General features: G+C 49.4%; 1 protein-coding gene across 1 annotated transcript in view; it reads right to left on the minus strand.

Annotated features, from left to right (window-relative positions):
- The window catches only part of LOC138513772 (proto-oncogene Mas-like), a 148,903-nt gene that overhangs the window by 85,619 nt on the left and 43,203 nt on the right, over positions 1–20,081 (minus strand). Inside the window, exon 2 of the mRNA XM_069628864.1 lies at positions 9,585–9,697. Coding sequence (XP_069484965.1) covers positions 9,585–9,587 — 3 coding nt within the window. The 5' untranslated portion in view covers positions 9,588–9,697. The remainder of the gene's footprint in view (positions 1–9,584; positions 9,698–20,081) is intronic.

Below are 20,081 nucleotides of genomic sequence, written 5' to 3' on the forward strand. Positions count from 1 at the left end.
CAATTGATGTGATAATGTAGTGCACTAAAAATGATAAGCCTCTCCTAAAGTCAAGATATTATTTCATGAACACAAGCAAGAGGATTAACAATATTCAGCTTCATTGGGCATGGATCCTATTAAGAAATACAAAGCAAGACAGAGCATTTAATTTCTGATGTGCTTATGAAAAAGGGTTTTATACATACCTTGGAGCCTTCTTTGGAATGTAAATATATGTAAACTCAGTCAATAATTATGATGGAAATTAATGATGCAATGGCGTCATCTAGGATTAAGTCAGACATTATGCCGTGACAATGATACAAAGGAAAATAAAAATGCCCGTGTCTATTTGATATTTCAGGCCTCCATTTTGGAGGCAGTATAGCTTAGATATGAAGTCCCTGAAAGGCACATTTGGTCAAGATGTTTGTATAAATTGTATTACCTTTCAGTGAGATAAGATAGTAATGAACCCAATTATTTTTCAGGTGTATCGTTTTGCTTGAAGACATTGATGATTTACAAGACAGGAGCTTTCTTCATCAACTGATTATTTAACTGGTGTAGATTTAAATCTCTGTAACGCTGTTACCCTTCTCTGTTACAATAATATTTTGCTACATAGCTGAAGTGACACCAATAAACCACAACCAGAAATGTCCTTTAGTGGGTAAGTTTTTTCCAGATGTTTTCTCCAGGAAATGAGGCACAATATACTTAAAAAGGATAAAACATGTTTTCCCAATTGTGTAATATGTCCTCTTGGGCAATTTTCTGTTTTTACAAAGCATAATATTTCTATTGAATTCTAGTTGCACGTGTTGGCACCATGTATTAGCACATCTCTGTTTTTTTTTTCCTTTGGCCCCCAGGTACTAGGAAAAAAAAGGTGACATGAATGGAGGACCCAAAAAATGGTCCCCATCCTTTAATGGTAGCTGAGCAGATACTGTGGAGTGGCTGTGGCAATGACACAGTAATCCAATCCAATAAAAGGTCACCACCCAGCTAATGACAGTAAGAGACCGCTGCTATGAGGTGTGTTATGGAGAATTCTCCAGAATGGCCAATTTCCCTTACCTACTGAGTCCCTCAGCTGCTTTGCTGGATTTCTAGGATTTATTTTTTTCACTTGGTAAGAGTGTGAGCCTTTTTTCCCACTCTTACATGTGTTTTGCTGTGTGTGTTTAACCTTTTTTTGTGTTCATAGACTGTGGCGCCTCACCTACTCCACAGGCATCATCCTTTTACTGTGTGTTACACAGCACCTTCAGTGCAGTGACACAGGGTTGTCTTTTAGACTTCCCAACTCAGACTCCATTTTCTGGGACTGACTACTGTCTCCCAGAACATGTAAAGTTGCCATTGGCTTTATTAGTCTTTTTAAATCCACAGACCCAGTACAAACCATCATACGTGGAATACTGGAAAGGGTTAATACTTATCCCATTTTTGTCAGTTTCTCTTGGAGCATTGTTTTGCTCCATTTTCATCAAGACTTGGCTGGCGGCAGTGGTAACTACCCAATTTTTCCTACCGCGGTTATCTTACTTAACCTTGGTATTGTTTTAGGCTATCTTGGTAGCCTCAAACTTAAACCCGCTACACCATATATGTTTTATTACGGTTCCAGCTGGGTTTATTCGCCATTTCTTGTTGTAAAAGTCTTTCTCGTGTTTTACTCTGCGCACCAAACCGGGGTTCATTCCTTTGTTCACCGTCTTTCGTGGGCTTCTACACAGAATGCCTGTATGTCTGGGGGGGACACGATGTGAGGGAGGGGTTTAGGACTCCCTGCACAGGGTCTCCTTGGAGACCCATGTCGCACTCTGAAATTATTGACTGTGGTGACTGTCCGGGCGGGATAGCCACCCTGCTGTGTGATTGACAGCCAGGCTGTGTGAATAGGTGGGAAAACTACATTAAAAGCAGGTCTCTGGGTCTGGAAAGGCAGAGTCCCCACTGGAAATGAAACAACAAACGAGGAGCTGACAGAAGAGGACCCTTACCATGACTGAACCTCCCGGTGAAGCCCTGCTGCAGGTCCAAATCTTCGAACTCCAACGACAGAGAAGATCCTCCAGGAATCTTCTTCCCCTGAGCTGGTGGGACCAACCAGTTCACCCAAACTGCAAGCCAGGACTCCCTCCTCTGGTCGAATTTGCTGTTCAGAGCTACAGTGGGCCGGATAGCCAGGAAGGTCGGACCCTGCTTGGGTTTTAAGGAGTGCACCTTTTATTCATTGTTTTGCTCTGCTGCTTGTTTCATCCCTGGGTAGTGCAGGTTCCTCCAGTCTTTCTACTTCGTGCCAGTTCGACAGTTGCTTCAGGAACCATGAACTTGCAGGAACTACCAGGAAACGTTCAGCCACGGTGAAAGTGTGTGAAATCTTTCTCCAATCCGAGGGCTTGTCCTTCTCTACTCTTTGAACTAACTTTTCTGCCAACCAACTTTGTCCAGAACTCTTGGCAAAGACTTAACCGCGAACTACCCTGAACTGTGTGATCGTGAGCAAAAGACTTTTGTCCTACTGACTTTGGCCCTAAGCCTATTTGATTTGATTCCCTCACTGTAGTTCCTCTTTCTAGATTGCCCTGCTTACTTACCTGTTGGTGCTGCTCATTTTCTGCCTAACTTTGTCTTTCCCTCCCTTTTAAATTACTAGAGTGCCATGTTGCTCCCACTTCATTTTGTGACCTTAACTTGTCTGAAAACTATTGGGTATGGTGTGGTGTATTAAGAGTGTGATTTTTTAACTGCATTACTTTAGTGAAATGTTATACAACTGATGTGTAAATAAATGTATATTCTTTTACTCAGACACCTTGAGTTAGTGTTTGTTTGAATCATAATAATTGCGGTCCTTTGTGTAACTATTGATACTGCTCACTTGCTCTTTAGATATGTCTGGCTGCTCAGCCATCGCTACCACTTTTACTGTTTAGTACAGGCTTGTACCAAAGGTGAATGTGTACTGTCACTTGTAGTCTTAATTGTTTGTGGTGTTCCCAAAGGGTACTGCATATAATTCTGCCTAACAAGGTGCAATGATTTCCATTTGACGGTGAAAGTGAGAGGTCGCATCAGTGGACAGTAAGAGGGTTGCACGCTCCTCAATGCCTTATGAGGTAAGTGCAGGAACAGGAGCTTGGGGAGAATGGGGATGGATCAGGCAGGGTAGGGGTGTGGTACAACTTCACATACTCTAGGTTGTCAAAGTGCTTCAGAAAACTGATTTAATTGTGAGTTTTAGACCGCATTCTGAGCATTCTGATTGGCTCGGCCACAAACAATACATTAAAAGATGAGTGTGCTCTTACAATATTGCTCTCAAAATGTGCTAGAGAGGATAGCAATATAGTTCTATTTCTTGTGCTTCCAAAATTTTCTTTACAAACAGTTTTATACACTTCTCTATCTTATTATCATCTCATATGTTTATAACTACTCAGTTTGACTAAGGTTTAAATAAATGTATGCAAGCAACTGAGGAGACAATAAAGATTGGCCACGCTAACAGCTCAGGAAGTCTTCATTCTATTAAAGACAAGGAGGCGAGCATTATGCTTATCTTTCTTTATTTGCTGCCACACCAGCACTTTAAAACTTTAACTTTAATACTGCACATTTATGTTTTTTTCAAAACCACAGTTATGGAAAACGAAATGGGTCCGTTTAAATGTTTAGTCATTCACTTCTGTGTGTCCAATGCAATCACTTAGGGAACTACGAGTCCCATGAAACTTAGGTCTCTGGTAGTCCAAGCCTCTATCCTCTGCATCTATCAGAGAGCAGCCCCATGTATAAGAACCCCTCTGCCCAGATCATTTCCTCTTTCTTTATGTCTGAGTATTTGAACTTAATTGTCTTTCGCCAACGAAGTGATCCTTTCAGAACTGAACTGGAAAGAATCCTTGAAACTGTAAACTCTATGGTCCAACATGACCAACTTGAACTGTCATTCTGCCATTTCTGAGAATTTTTTCATCCGGCAGTCTTTTGTTCATGTCCTGTAAGGAATGGAGAGTAACATATGAGGGTGGGAATGAGCAATGGTAGTACATAGTTAACAACATGACAATGCAAATTGATCTCTTGCTATTCTGGGTGGGATAAAATGCTCGCCTCCTTGTCTTTAATAGAATGAAGACTTCCTGAGCTGTTAGTGTGGGCAATCTTTATTCTATGACAAGACAGGAGGCTTGCATTATGCTTGTTCAACGCTGTCCACCACCCTACTTGGTATCTCAGATACAGGTTTAAAATAGAATGTCTTAAAGGTTGACTCTGAGGACCAATCTGCTGACTTCATAATGTCTTGTAGAGACACCCCTGTAGTAAACGCCTTTGAAGCCATCCCCCCCTGGCCGAATTCGCGCCAAAAAGAGCCAAGTCAATACCTGCCCAATTCATTATTTCTCTCACCCATCTCGCAATGGTTGCTGACACTACTGCATGATAGGGCTTCCTGCGCGCTAGGAGTAGCTGGGACACTCCCTGCGGTCTAAGGTGTGCTGTCGCTTTCTCATAATCCTTGATACACTGCGCTACGCAAAGCTTTTATTACTTGTGAAGTATGGGTAATCTATTACTCTCGAATCTGTCTTTGTTGTAATGGTGAATGATATGCCCTCTGGGTAGAATATTTTTCTATCAATCTCAAGAGCTTTGACATCAGATACTCTCCTACAGGCTGTAAGGCAAAGAAGCATGGCTAGTTTTCCTGATAACTGTGATCGGGATAAGTTCTCGTTATTGGGCCATCTGAGAAAGAGGCGAAAAACATCTCTGACATCCCATAACATTTTGTGCTTGGGCATAGGTGGTCTTTTGAGGTTCATCCCCTTGAGCAAAGGCAAGACTGCTGGGTGTTCACCTACGGTGGTACCTTCTATTTCTTTGTGCCCTGCTGAAATGGCCGTTCTATAAATTCCCACCGTTCTGAAGGCGCTGCCTTCTTGAAATTTGAAAGCCAGAAAGTTGAGGACTTCTACTAAAGGGGCTGAAACGGGATCCAACTTGTGTTCCGAACACCATATGGACCACCCGTTCCATGCCGCACTATATCTCCGAAGGGTGGAAGGTGCCCATGAGTCTCTGATGCAATCTGCAGCGAGCTGTGAAATTTCTGGCAAGTCCCATATTTTCCTGAAACCCTGAACGCTATCAGGTGTAACGTGCCCGCTGTTAGCAGTAGGTGAGCTTGCCCGGACGGGTCGAGAAGAAGGTCCGGCAGATGATTCACTATCCTCAGAAAATCCATAGAAAGTTCCATCACTACTGGAAACCAAGGCTGTGCCTTCCATAGGGGTAGCACAATTACAATCTCTGCTTGATCTCTGCGAATTTTCGCTAGAGCCCTCGTGATCATAATGAATCATAATGAATGGCGGGAAGGCATAATGTACTGCTCCTGTCCATGGTTGCAGGAATGCATCTGTGCCCGCTGCATCCGTGTCTATCTTCCATCTGAAGTACTCTCGAGTCTGAGCATTCATTCTGGATGCAAACAGATCTATGTGCAGGGCTCCAGAGATCCTGTAATCGCTGGAAGACCTGAGGATGTAGCTTCCAATCGCTGGAGTCTACAAGGTAACGTGACTTCCAGTCTGCTACTTCGTTCTGCTTCCCTGGGAAATATTCTGAAGATACGGATATCCTGTTCTGGAGACAGTAATGCCATATATTCTTCACTAACTCGGCTAGCATTTTGGACTTTGTTCCTCCTAATTTTCTTTATGTATGTATCGTACTGCGGAGATGTTGTCCATCTGGAGCAGTATGCAACAATTTACCTTGTCTTTCGTAAAAGCGTGCACTGCGAAAGAGCCCGCTAGCAACTCGAGAGAGTTTATGTGGAGATGCAACTCTTCTTCTGACCATTTCCCTCCTGTCTGAACGTGCTCGCATCTGGCTCCCAAGCCTGATCTACTCGCATCTGATTCTATTATGAGATCTGGGCATCACCAAAAATGGCACGACCGTTCCAAGCTTCCATATTTTTTAGCGAAGAGTTGAGCTCTGTACGGGCATTGTGATCTATAGTCACTAATTGATGGTAACGGAGGCCTCCTTGTAGATGCCTTACTTTGAGCCGCTGAAGAGCTTGATAATGAAGAGGCCCCAGAAAGATCGTCTGAATGGAGGCTGCCAGAAGACCTACTATTCTGGCCATATTGTGAAGGGAGATAGTCTCCTTCGCTAGAACCGCTCTGAGCTCCTTCTTGATCGCTCTCACCTTGTGTCCCAGGAGTTTGAGAGAGGCTTTGACTGAATCTATTGTAAAGCCCAGGAATTCTATCCTCTGAACCGGAAGTAGCTGAGATTTGTCTAGGTTCACTAGAAACCCTAGGGAGGTCAGGAGCAAGAAAACCCATTGAACATTCTTTGTTAGAGTAGCCTTCTATGGCCCAAAGACGAGAATGTCACCTAGGTAGATAATGATACGAATGCCCCTTTCTCTGATGGCTGCTGCCACCGGTTCCATAAGCTTGGTGAAAGCCCAAGGGGCGGAGGACAGACCGAACGGGAGGCAAGTGAATCACCATACTTCTCCCTTCCATCGGAAGTGCAGATATTTCTGATAAGCTGTCGCTATCGGAATCGTCAGGTATGCGCCCTTGAGGTCTAGACATGCTAGCCAGTCTCTGGAACACAGAAGGTCTCGGAGAAGATGGATCCCCTCCATTTTAAAATGGTTGTACACCACCCACTCGTTTAAGTCTTTGAGATTGATTACGGGCCTCATCTTGTCTCCTCTGTGAACTAGAAACATGTTGCTGAGGAATCCGGGACCTCCCTGGTATTCGCGCTCTATTGCATTTTTGCTTTCTAATATCCTCAGTTCGCTGTGCAGGAGCGCTGACTCCTCTTGCGCCATATATATAGGGCAAGGTTCTGTTCTTTGCACGGGTGTTCTTATAAATTCTATCTATAGACCCGCTACTGCCTGCAGCACCCATGCATCGCTTGATAAGGCTTGCTATTCGCTCAGGTAGTGGAGGGTTCTTCCTCCCATGCGCCAACTTGCAGTACTCACCAGCTGTTGACCCTGGTTGCCTGTAAGATCCTCTTCCTCTGCGACCTCTAGCAAACCTTGATCTAGCTGGGAAGAAGGAGTCTTGTTGTCTAGAGTCCCAGTACTGGGTGCGTTGATTATGGGGCCTTCGCTGAAAGTTATAGCGACCGGACGAGCGACCCCTATGTCGTCCGGTCCCGGCAAAAACTCACCCCGGAAAGATCTTTCTGATGGAACTCTGGGTCTTCTCTAGTGCAGAGTAAGTTCCGATGAACTGTGACATTTCTTTCGCGAATACCTCTCCGAACAACAGACCTTTGGTGCCTTCGCCTGCTTCGTAGGTGGCTAGATCCCTCAAATTTTCAATAAGATACCTCTTCTCCTTTCTGAAGATAGGGCGCAATTGTTGTTGGCCAAGAGGCATACTGCTCATTGCAGCCACTTGTCTAGGATGGTCGCGTCTACTGGAGTACCTGTATCTTTTGATTTTTCAGCAAGGTCCATAATTTTTGCTAATGGACCTGAAATGTCCAGGAGCTTGTCCTGACATCCCCTCCAGGCACGGTCTACACCTTTTCTGATGTCTCGAGATGCTTTGGTTACAAAAGTGACCATCTTGGGGTCTAGGTCTGGCATCTCTGTCAGTTTATTCGGCAGCTCTCGTCTAGGGCACTCCGATCTCATTCTTGATCTCACTTCCCTCTCCAGGGTCTTTCTAATATGTTGGGCCATGTATAGTGCCACTCTGGGGGATGGTACCCATTCAGATGACTTAGGGTGCCGGATGGCCTCCAGGTCGAACATGTCTGTGGTGTAGTCAATATTCTGGGAGTCTTCTACATCTTTATTGATGTCCTCCTCTTCCTCACCTCCTTCATCATCGGGCAAATAGCCCTCGTCATCTTCCCCTAGATTGTACACCCCTGGGGCAGGGGGTCTATGCTGGCCATCTCTTTTCTTTGCCAGAAAGGCTTCCCTAAGCCTGGCGACAGGGTCGCCTACCAATTGGGGAACAGTGTTAACCTGTTCAGTATTGCCCGGGTCAAAGAGTGCTTGCTCTTCCGGGCTACCTTACACCCCTTTTTCGCAACTACTTTTTGGGGGTGTCCTGCTGACGTTCCTTCTTCAGGGCTACTAGCCCGTCTTTTCCTGGCTGTGAGCTTTTTCTGCTGTTCAGCCATCATCCTTTCCAGAGTCTCCAGCCTTTTTGTAATGGGTTGCACCCCTTGTGAGACAGCCTGCTTCAAGGAGTCTCCCAGCACCTTTTTAAAACTTTGTGACAAGTCTGATTCTTGATGGGAAGGATCCTCTTCCGATTCTTCTTGACTCCACTCTGGGGAAGTGGATGGAGTGTTAGTTGGGGTGCCAAAGCGAGCCATATTCTTGGTGTTGGCAGGGCCAACTGTAAGGAAGTCAGCAATTGAAGGCTCTAAATAGTTTTCTCACACGTGCTGTAGATCGTTGCAGCGTGTGTATGTAAACCACTTATTGCGATTTATAAATATGTTTTTTTTTTTTAAATTGATTCTGGAGCTCTAATTAAATCACTTCACTCGTTTGCGGCTGAACTCACACTCCGAACGGAAGTAGGATTCCCAGGCGAAGCTGGGAAACCTGGACGGTTCCTGCTCCCCCCGTGTTCGCCGGCGCCGTAATGATTCTAGAGAGAGCGGGGCTCGGCAGCCGGAAGCGGGCGGAATTGCTCGCGGCTCCGGCCCCTGCTAGCTCTGCATACTACTAACAATGTTTTTTTTTAATTTTAACTTTGTTTATTTTAAATCAAGGCAGGATGACAATTACAAACATTATAAGCAGTGATTATTTAGGCATGTTGATCCCCAGTCCTTTATCCCCCCCTGAGTTTCCTCCCTCCCTCCTCCCTTTGGTCCCTCTGTCCCTTAGGCATTGTAGGCAGAATCTTCCCTCCTGGGATGTCCAGTTTGTGCCTCAGCGTCACTACTAACAATGTTTCTCACGCGCTGAAAGCAATAACTCGCTGCACAATGCTCGCGCTTTGCTACGCTGATGTAAACTTCTGAGGAGAAATGAAACTTCGATATAATGAGCGCGAGCGCTAATACTGAGTAATACAAAGATTCACTCTCATGTAATCTTAAACATTATCAAAACTGTATAACGTGACTAAAACTTCAAACTGTAACCAATGTTAAACAATGAATGTCACTTACCTCAGGCAGAAAAAAGAAAGAGAGGAAAGGACCTGGGCAGAGGGGTTCTTATAAATGGGGCTGCCCTCTGATAGGTGCAGAGGATAGAGGCTTGGACTACCAGAGACCTAAGTTTCATGGAACTCGTAGTTCCCCAAGTGATTGCATTGGACACACAGAAGTGAAGGACTAAACATTTAAACGGACCCATTTCGTTTTCCATAACTGTGGTTTGAAAAAAACATAACTGTGCAGTATTAAAGTTAAAGTTTTAAAGTGCTGGTGTGGCAGCAAATAAAGAAAGATAAGCATAATGCTCGCCTCCTGTCTTGTCATAGAATTAAATTTCACTCAACACAGTTAAAATCACACATGCATGATTACACAATATGTACGACTTCATAGTTCCATACCATTGCTAAGCATACTCCTTTGTTGAATGAATGAATCCAGATAAGTAGGCAGCACCTCCGAGCGCCATTTTCTTTTTTCAGCACATCCCGGTATGTAGTTGATATTCTTTTTTCTAAATGCAAAGACAGGAAAATCATGTGATGTGAATTGTAAAGCTTGTTAGCCATGGTCTATTGGCAAAACTCAGATGTAGCGCATACTGCCACACATGCAGCAATCTCGCCAGGCTGCCACTCATCCCATTATGATGAATTGTCCAACTTCAAAGTGTTGCAATCCTAGCGCGCAGGACACTGGCAGACTTTAGGGCGACGTTCAAACGAGATGGCATCAGACGATTGTTTTAAAAACCCGGACTGAGCATTGCTTGGAAAACGAGGTGGGATCTAAACAAATAACTTGGCATGCCAATTACAGCTCTATACCGGTGTCCTGCAGTCATTTGTCTAAATCATGAACTATTGCTGAAACAGAACATAAAAATGACAGCCATCCGCACTGTTTCATTGACAACCTGCTTTGGCGTATAGACATCAGCACTGCCTTACTCCTATCTAGTAGCACAATTGTGTGCTTTCAAGTAAGTGTCACAGACATTCGTAGACTATTGCCTCATGCCTGTGTTATCAGGTAAGTGCACATGTGGTTATGATCTTTAATGGTCAGTGCAAAGGGAACATATGTGTGGAAACATGGGAAGCAACATTTCAATGAGCCTTTTTTATTCCACATTCTAATCACCCTGATAGTCACCCAATTAATCTGCCAGGTGTCTTGCTTGCAATGCTACCAGGCACTCTGCTTAATCTGGCACTATACATTTACAGGCTAATTCATAGAATCCAGCGCACAAGTAGCGCACGCGGCTGGCGCACAGCGTGCGCCTGCGATAGTCTGCGCCAGGCACGTGCGCTAAAACAGATTTCCGCGCACAGCGTATTCATGGATTTCAAGCTCCCAAACCAGCCGTGGCGCAGAGAATCGCAGCGAGCCTGCAGCAGCGCCAGTAACGCCCCCAAGAACGCCCTCGCGCAAGGAAAAGCCATCAAAATCGCTAAATCATCGCTAAGGGCTGCGCTAACCCTGGACCACTTCACAGGGCAGGCAAACAAGGAAAGCAAAGCGGGCAATCTTCAAATCATGAGTACGCGGGAAGTACTACACGCGACTAGGCAGGGAACGTGAATTACAGGGGTACGCGGGAATCACCGCACGCGAACAGCCAGGGTGCGTGTATTACAGGGGTACGCGTGAAGTAGAACACGCGATAGGCCAGGGAACGTGTATTACAGGGGTACGCGGGAATCACCACACGCGAACAGCCAGGGTACGTGTATTACAGGGGTACGCGTGAAGTAGAACACGCGATAGGCCAGGGAACGTGTATTACAGGGGTACGCGGGAATCATCACACGCGAACAGCCAGGGTGCGTGTATTACAGGGGTAGCGGGAAGTCCAACACGCGATTGGCCAGGGTACGTGTATTACAGGGGTACGCGTGAAGTAGAACACGCGATAGGCCAGGGAACGTGTATTACAGGGGTACGCGGGAATTATCACACGCGAACAGCCAGGGTGCGTGTATCACAGGGGTAGCGGGAAGTCCAACACGCGATTGGCCAGGGTACGTGTATTACAGGGGTACGCGTGAAGTAGAACACGCGATAGGCCAGGGAACGTGTATGACAGGGGTACGCGGGAATCACCACACGCGAACAGCCAGGGTACGTGTATTACAGGGGTACGCGTGAAGTAGAACACGCGATAGGCCAGGGAACGTGTATTACAGGGGTACGCGGGAATCATCACACGCGAACAGCCAGGGTGCGTGTATTACAGGGGTAGCGGGAAGTCCAACACGCGATTGGCCAGGGAACGTGTATTACAGGGGGACGCGTGAGGTAGAACACGCGATAGGCCAGGGAACGTGTATCACAGGGGTACGCGGGAATTATCACACGCGAATAGGCTGGGTGGGCCCTCACAGGTGTACCCTGTACACCCTCCACGGCCCCTGCAGGCAGCCCACAAAACAGTGGACTACCCTGCACACCTGATCATGTCCCCCTGCACCCCCATCCACCAGGGGCACCCTCCACCAGGCCCCCACCCATGTCTCCCACCACCCCCACCCCCCAGCAGTGCAGGGGCACCTGCCATCAGGCCCCCACCCATGTCTCCCACCACCCCCACCCCCCATCCACCAGGGGCACCCTCCACCAGGCCCCCACCCATGTCTCCCACCACCCCCACCCACCAGCACTGTGGGGCACGTGGCCAGCAGGCAGTCAGGCAGCAGCAGATGGCAGGTGGGAGCGTGCTCAGGGCTCTGGGGGACTTTAATTTGGCCTCCTGGCCAGGAGCGTGGTCTTTCGTGTTTGAACGCGTGGACAGCCTGATAGGGAGTGATTTTGCACGTGAAAACCCCACACTCAGCGAATCGCGCGAAACCGTCCCCAGCATATGTGCGTCAATAGTTACCTGCACGTGCAGTGTCAAAGCGTGTGATTGGTGAAAAAGGATCTACACGCAGGAGTGACAAAGCGTGTGATTGGTGAAAAGTGAGCTACACGCAGGAGTGTCAAAGCGTGTGATTGGTGAAAAAGGATCCACACGCAGGAGTGACAAAGCGTGTGATTGGTGAAAAGTGAGCTACACGCAGGAGTGTCAAAGCGTGTGATTGGTGAAAAAGGATCCACACGCAGAAGTGACAAAGCGTGTGATTGGTGAACATGGGCCAAGCACGTACACGCCGTAAGTGACGCTGTACGTGTGGGCCTGTATAAAAGGTAGTGTTGAACACCATTTCCTTGTACGTGCTTTTCGTGGAGAGCGAGTGGGTGAATTCTGTACTTCTTGTCGTTTCACACGCGATTGACTTCACGGCGTTTCCAGTTCGTACTCCCTGTTACCTCTGACAGCTTTTTCTCTTTTTCCTCTAGTACTGGTTTACCTGGGCCTGTTCCCTCAAACAGTGTCCCCTTCTACTGTTGTCCTGTCTCCTCAGACAGCGTACACATCTTCTTTTGGCGGGGGTGTTGCCAACCAAACGCGCTCATTTTTCACGCTCTTTTACCTGGCAGACGGTGAGTCACGCACGTATCTAACTTCTGTGCTTGCCCCGTGTGTAGCCTACCCCTTCAGAGGTCATTCTAGGCTGCGTGTGACACGCATACGTTCATTGTGTTACTGGATGCCACAGCGTAGTGCAGGGTTTTCCATCAGCACACGTGGTCTAGGAGGGGTATTGTGCACGTTCCTTAACTTTTTTGGGGTGCCTGTGCGTTGCGTGACCCGTCATCTTTCCCCAGGGGTGTCATATAGCCTTGCCACTGCACTAGGGTACGAATACCATCTGGTACCCAACCCCTTTGACACCCAATTGCCCAGGACAATTGTGCACACCGACTCCCATACGCACAATACCATCAGTGCCATGGTTGGGAGGCGTGCAAGCCGTAAGGGTGGCAAAGGTGGCCGAGCCACACGTGGTGGCCGTGGAGGATCCACTAGGGGACGTGGTTGTGACTTGCAGGGTGCCCCTGTCCCCCCCAGTCTGGAGGACCAGTCAGGGACACCCATGCCCCCCCCCCCCCAGTTGAGAGTCATGTGGCTGATACCAACCCTGATCAGCCCTTGTCGGACCAGGCCATTGTGGCACCAGACCTGTCCGAGGGTGATCCCATCGCTGACATCCAGGTCAGCAGGTCCACTGCACGTGCACCGGTGCACATTGGTGTCATCAGGGCACGCGCATCTATGCCAGATAGGTCATCTGCTGGCCCCCGTAGCCAGGGTGTGGCTCCATCCACCCCACCTCTCATACACCCTGCCAAGACTGTGTCGGTCCTAGTTCATGCACCTCAGATCAGGCCTGACCCCATCCCACTACCCCCAATGCCTGCACCTACTCCCATGCTGAGTGGGCAATCCCACACACCCAGTACTGAGTCCATCACGGCTCCTGCCCCTAGTGTCCACAGCGGCGTAGGACACTCTGGATCCCCACCCCCTTCCAAGCGCAAGAGGAAGAGTGCACGTCCGGCACAGGCTGATGCACCAGGCACGGCTGCACAGTCCGGCCCATCAAGGAAGCCAAGCTTCACAGACGCCGAACTGAATGCACTTGTTCAGTATGTGTCAGATCATGATAGGGAAATGGTCATCGTTGCAGGGTCCAAGACCACACATGCCAGACGCCAGGCACACTGGCAGACCATTGCTGACAGAATAAGTGCCCTTGGAGTAGTGAGGCGCACAGCTAGTGATTGCCAGAAGCGCTGGAATGACCTTAAGCGCAGGGCAAAGGATAAGCTGGCCTCAAGTCATGCCGCAACCTTGGTGACTGGAGGTGGGTCCCCAGCACAGGAAATAGAACTCACACCACACGAGTCCGTAGCTGGATCCTACGTCACCGAGGGACAACTCCAAGGTGTGGGAGACCTCCCTGATTACGAGGCATCATCCGGTGAGTGCACATGCATGTGTGTATTATCCATGTGCATGGTGTGTGTGTGAAGCATTCATGTTGGGTGCCTGTCAAGGGGGTGTGTGGCAGAGTTGATAGTGGCACCCATGTGCCCCATCCAGTATGTTCAGTGCAACACCATCTGCCCACAGCACTATCCCTACTGGCAACAGTGCACATATGGCCCGACACCATGGAAGTTGCCCTTGAATTGTCATTTTGTCACTACATTGTTGCTCATACTCCCCTGTCTATTCATCTGATGTCTTACATACCATTCCTATACTTTCCCCCAGCCATTCAAGTTTCATCTTCACATGCCTGACATGCAATGATACCACATGCTAATGCGTCCTCTGTATATAAATGCCAACCAACATGCTGTCATACTGTGGATGTTGCCTTGACATCCACCTCCTACCTGTGGGCTTTGGTACCGTCTGGTTTCGAGCCCCATTCCCTCACACTCCATGCTGCTCTTCATGGTCTATCTTCCATGACTTCTACAGTTCAGACCATCGTGCCCTACTCACGACACCTGCTTGCCAAAAGTCAAATGAGGGCACCCTGCCCTCCAATGCGACCCACCCTATCACTGACCAGTGCATCTGAGCCTACTCAAAGCTAACTCTCACTGACATCTGCTCATACATGCCTTTGCCTGTCCCATAGACCCTTCACATGGTCCCTGTCCTCTCTCCTTGCTCCTCTTCCACCATCAATGGTGGGACCCGTTGGGGTGTACTCCTGGCCTCCTTCCAATCCTCAGAGGCCACTATTGATGTGCATGGTAATGGGAGCGTCCCAGTCCAAGGCCCTTAGGCCAACCTCAATCTCCTTGAGAAATGCTACCCACATCTCATCAACTTCCTTACCTCTCCTGCTGTCCCCCCTCCTCTCTCCTCATCAATCCTGCACTGCCTCCCTGCACCCTCCCATGAACCTTCTCCGCCTCCCACTCCAACTCCTACACATGCTGCACCCCTGATCTCTAGCACTCCCCGTAAGTCCTACAAGGCTGTCAACCTCCTCCACAATTACACTCCTTTCACTGCGGCTGCATCAGGCATTCCTCCGATATCTGTCACTTACATGAGGTTATGCACCTTGACATCCTTGGTCTCATGGAAACATGTCTGACGGCCAGCTCTGTCTGCATCCTTCACACACTCCTACCTGATGTTCAGGAGACCCTCTCCTTGGCCCGCCACTACTGTGCAGGGGGGTGTGCCCTTGGCTTCCCTGAGGGTATTCCTGCCACTGTCACTCCTACTTAGACCTACTCCACTCTGGAATGGCTTGTGTGACGTCTCTCTCCACCACACCTTGACATTCTCAAACAGTGCGTACTGTGTCTGGGAAAACTGGTCAAATGTACTACTTCCTTTCTGAGTGTCCTCACCTCTCCTCCTCACTCATGTCCCCAGACACAGAAATCCTCATCCTTGGTGCTGTACGCATCCACCTGCATGCTTGTTGACGCCCCCACGTGACCTTTCTGTGACCTCAGCAACTCCCTCTCACCCTCTAGACTCCCGTCTGTCCCTACTCATTCTGCAGGGCACACTCTTGATGCTCTGATCTCATCTGACTTTCCCCTCTCCGTCCATCTCTGCACTCCTCTCTCCTGGAGTGATCACATTCTCCTCTCCTCCCAGCTCACCCTCACCACCCCACAGGCAAAGCCACCCTCACCACTGTCACACACCTTCTTGGTATTCCGACCCATGAAGTGTGTGTCAGTCGAGGCTCATGCTGCCAAAATCTCCCCCCCATCCAGCTCCCCCTTAGGCTCACTCCCATCCTGACAGGGCCCACTCCATGCTCCACTCCATGTCAGGTACACTGGATGTCTTTGCCACGGTCATGACCACCTGTCTGAAGCCCCATGCCAATGCAGAGTCCTGGCATGACTCGGATCTTGTGAACCCAAACCACAGGTGCCGGGTGGCAGAGGGAATGTCCTGCATCATGGCCATCCTCTGGCAAACTGGCCTGCCACATGCTCCAAAGGCAATAGCGCCTCACCCTTTTCACCAAGATGAGATCCCCAATCCAAGGGCACATATCTGCGGCATGTGACAACTCTGCAGGACACATAGAAATCTGCAAGGACCTTGCCGAGCCAGATGCAGTGTGTACCTCCCCTGTCCCCTCCGAGCCCACAGCACTGCATGATTGACTCTGTACCCCTATAGGCCACCCCCCCAGCACTTGTCTGTGCCTAACACCATCTGCCCTTGACGTCAAGTCCTACTTACCTTGTACAGCACTTCCAGCCGCCACTTCCCCTTGCACTTCATTGTGCCACCCACCCCTGCACTTGCATGACATGAATGACACCAGCACCAGTAGGATTGTTGACTGGCATCCCCTTCTGCCCCACCACCCCTCAGTGCTCCGCTGTACCTTCATACATTTCTGGACCGGTGCTTCACGAATGCAATATGAATCCTTTACAGGTGATGGGGAGGTGGAATCACATTGTTTACTGCATTTTGTTGATGTAGACAAGGCACTGTGCATCGTGGCCTATTTGGACTAGCAGATCCATGTACAACATGTATACTTATTGAAGTGACGATGCAATGTCAGGACCAGAGTGGTTGAAATCCAAAAAACTCGCCCTCCTCTCCCTCTTCACTTGGTGGCTATGTCACATGCCATGTGTGTGATGGCATGTGCCTTTGACATGGCAATCACCGGCCAATGTGTGATGGCAGTGCTAGGCAGCATGGTGAGCAGGCGTTGCTCTCCAATCTGTACATTGTATGCCCTGAGCCTCCCCTACAAACCCAGTGATGGTGAATGCATAGGAGGTCTCCCAGTCATGTGGGACATGTGTCGTAGAACTACTGCCTCTGTTGTTCATCAGCCCTTGTTGCATGCCATGGTGCTAATGCCTGTTTCCATTTTTCTCTTTCATGTCTTTGCAGGGGACGAAGCACTTGTTGATGCTGGGGATGTGGTGGTTGAGCCGTCCCAGGAGGGCAACCCGGGCCGACCTACCACAAGTGAGGGACGTGGTGTGTTTGTGGGTGAAAACCCACAAGTGCTGCAGGTCGTGCTGTCGAGGGGTGTCTCTGGGGGTTCCTCCCCGAGCAGTATTCAGGTGTAGACTCGGAGGATGACACCTATGTGCAGTCGCAGGTGAGTGTTCTTGGGAGAGAATCTCCTCTGTCCGACCCACCTGCAGCCGGGCCATTGCCCTCAATGGGGATGTCAGTGTCGGCAGATCAGCCTCCGGTGGTTACGGATGCAGGGCCACACCACCCAATCTCTGATCCTGTTCCTGGGGCTGCAGATCAGAGAGGGAATGCAGTCCTGCAGCCTGAGTCCTTGCCGGCACAGCAAGGCGCAGTCCGCCTTGCCCCAGGCAGGTGTGGTGCCCGTCAACGTGGTGGCCGTATGCCACCTGGCAATACCGTTTGGGAGCAATCCATCTACGGTATGGCCACCCAACAGGCAGCATCATCCGAGATGATTGCACAGGCCATGGATAGGGTGGCCACTTCCATTGTCCCCCCAGAAAGGCTGATGGAGCGACTGGAGCAGGCTACAGAGTCCATCTGCCAGGCACACAGGGAGGATATGTTGGCGTCCAACATGGACAGGCGGGCGGCACTGGCGACTCTGCGGGAATCACTTTCCATGGAGTCCCAGCGCCACAGGGAAGGCCTGAGGGAAGAACTCCGTCACCTCAGGTCGACCCTGTTAGAGCTTGAGGCTTCATCCCATAGAAGGACAGAGGAGCAGCTGGAGCGTCTGACACGGACGCTCTCGGCCGAGATGCAGGCAACTCGTGCGGAGGTCAGGTCATCCCGGGAGTTACTGCATGGGGACCTCCGCATGATTATAACCCAGAACCAGAACTACCAGACCCGCCTGCTTGCAGCCATGGAGGAGCAAACTCGTGCTTTGCGTGGGCTGCCTCCCATTGTCACACCATCTTCTGAGGCAGCTCCCCCACCTCCAGAGTCAGCTGCAGGGTCTGGCCAGAGCCATAGCGACTCATCTCCCACAACAGAGTAGCCGTGTGGGCCACGAGCCTATGGGGTGTTTTCGTTTCCCATGATCCACACAGGTGGATTGTGGCATGCATCCTGTCCTCGGACCTCATAGGTGCCCCCCCCCCCCCGCCGGCCCTTTCATGGCCATTTTTTCTCTATTTTATTTTTATTTTGCAAGAGTGTTGCCTTGTGTGGGTACCTGGGCATACACTGTATTGTGGCTGGGCACATGCAGGCTTGTCCTGAGTTTGGTTTCGATGCTTGGGTAGCAGACATCCACACCCCTCCTGCTTCCGTTTCCATGGGCTTGCAAAGGGTGTGCCCAAGTGACATCAAATTACACGGTGACATTGGACTCCCATGAGCTGTTGGCCAGTCCATAGTCAATACTGTGTAGACATTCATAGTGTTCATTGTTGTTGCACCTAACTATGCATGATGGTTTGATATGTGCCTCTACTTACATATGTTGCTCATGTTTTGCAGGTATTTCACACAGATCTTCACAAGGGCATACTCTCTGGAGTCAGACTACATGTCGGTAGATGTGCACTGACACTTTTGCATGGCGCCATCACTGTACATCTGGACGGTGAGGACATACCAGCAGAATCAGGTAATGAGACTACCATTGATTACATGCATTGTGTCTTGTTTGGGTGGGCTTCAGGGTGGGTTGGTGTGTAATTTGATTGAAATTACTCTTACACAGGTGTGTAGTAGTGGCTCCAGGTCCGTTAGCTGCTCAAGTGCGGCTATGTTCCATTTGGGGCACTGCTATTTGTGACACTGGTGTCATGTTGTGATGGCCAGTTTGTTTGCTGTCACATACCATGACATGGTGTCCTCAGTGGCGGGACTGTGAAGGGAATGGGTGACATGGCAATGTTGTCATGTAGTGAATCGCCTGTGGCAATGCATATTAGATTGATGGAGTTGTGTCTTTGCGTTGTGATGCATTGCTGGTGTATGTGTAGCTAGGGGTGCACACATATTGACACTTCCATGTTAACAATCTCAGGCTGATGTGTATCTGACAGTTTATTGTCAAGTAAATTTCAGACATTGTCAGGTAGTGTCATCATTGATTGTCAGATGGTATGTGCCAGAGCAGTGTGCACTAGCCAGCACTGTGATTCCTAGGTGAAGAAGTTGGCCATCAGTTGCGTACGGGCTGCCTCCTCCCATGCGCAGCGGGCGTGCATGTGGTTGTGGATGTGGGGGCACCACCATGTCCACGGGCAGGCCCCGGCGTGTTGCAACGTTGTGCAGGACACATGCTGCCACTATGATCCTGCACACTATTCGGGGAGCATATAACAGCTGCCCGCCAGAACGGTCAAGGGAGCGAAAGCGTGACTTGAGCACTCCGAATGTGCGCTCCACTATGCCCCGTGTTGCAATGTGGGCTGTGTTGTACCTTACCTGGGGTGGCGTGGTGGGGTTCCGGATTGGGGTCATCATGTGGGGGCTGATAGGGTAGGCACTGTCCCCTGTGGAGGTGGTGATGGGTATCATTAGTGGTGTTGTGTCATGACCCAGTATCTGACATGCATGCATGTGCAGTGGCATTCATGCTCACCAAGCAGCCATGTATCTCCATGCTGTCCAGCCTCTAGGTCCCGGCATAGGGTAGACATTCTGTAGATGAAGCTGTCGTGGGTGGACCCTGGATAGTTGGCATATACTGATGTGATTATTCCCTTGGCATTGCATACAACTTGCACGTTGATGGAATGCCAGTGCTTGCGGTTTCTATAGATGTGCTCTGTTGCCCTGGGTGGACGTAGAGCCACATGTGTGCAGTCAATTGCACCAAGCACTTTGGGGAATTGAGCCACACCATAGAATTCCTGGATGCACGTCCGCCTTTCTGCATGAGTCCTGGGGAGATATATGTGCCTGCGGACTGATGGCCGTGCAGTGATGATGTTCAAGACCTGGTGTAGGCAGCGTGACTGCGTGGCCTGTGACACACCACCCACTATGGCACTTGTCCGCTGAAAGGATCCAGTGG

This window comes from Ambystoma mexicanum, chromosome 12 (genome assembly GCF_040938575.1).
Source record: "Ambystoma mexicanum isolate Mex_15411 chromosome 12, UKY_AmexF1_1, whole genome shotgun sequence".
Lineage (NCBI taxonomy): Eukaryota > Metazoa > Chordata > Amphibia > Caudata > Ambystomatidae > Ambystoma > Ambystoma mexicanum.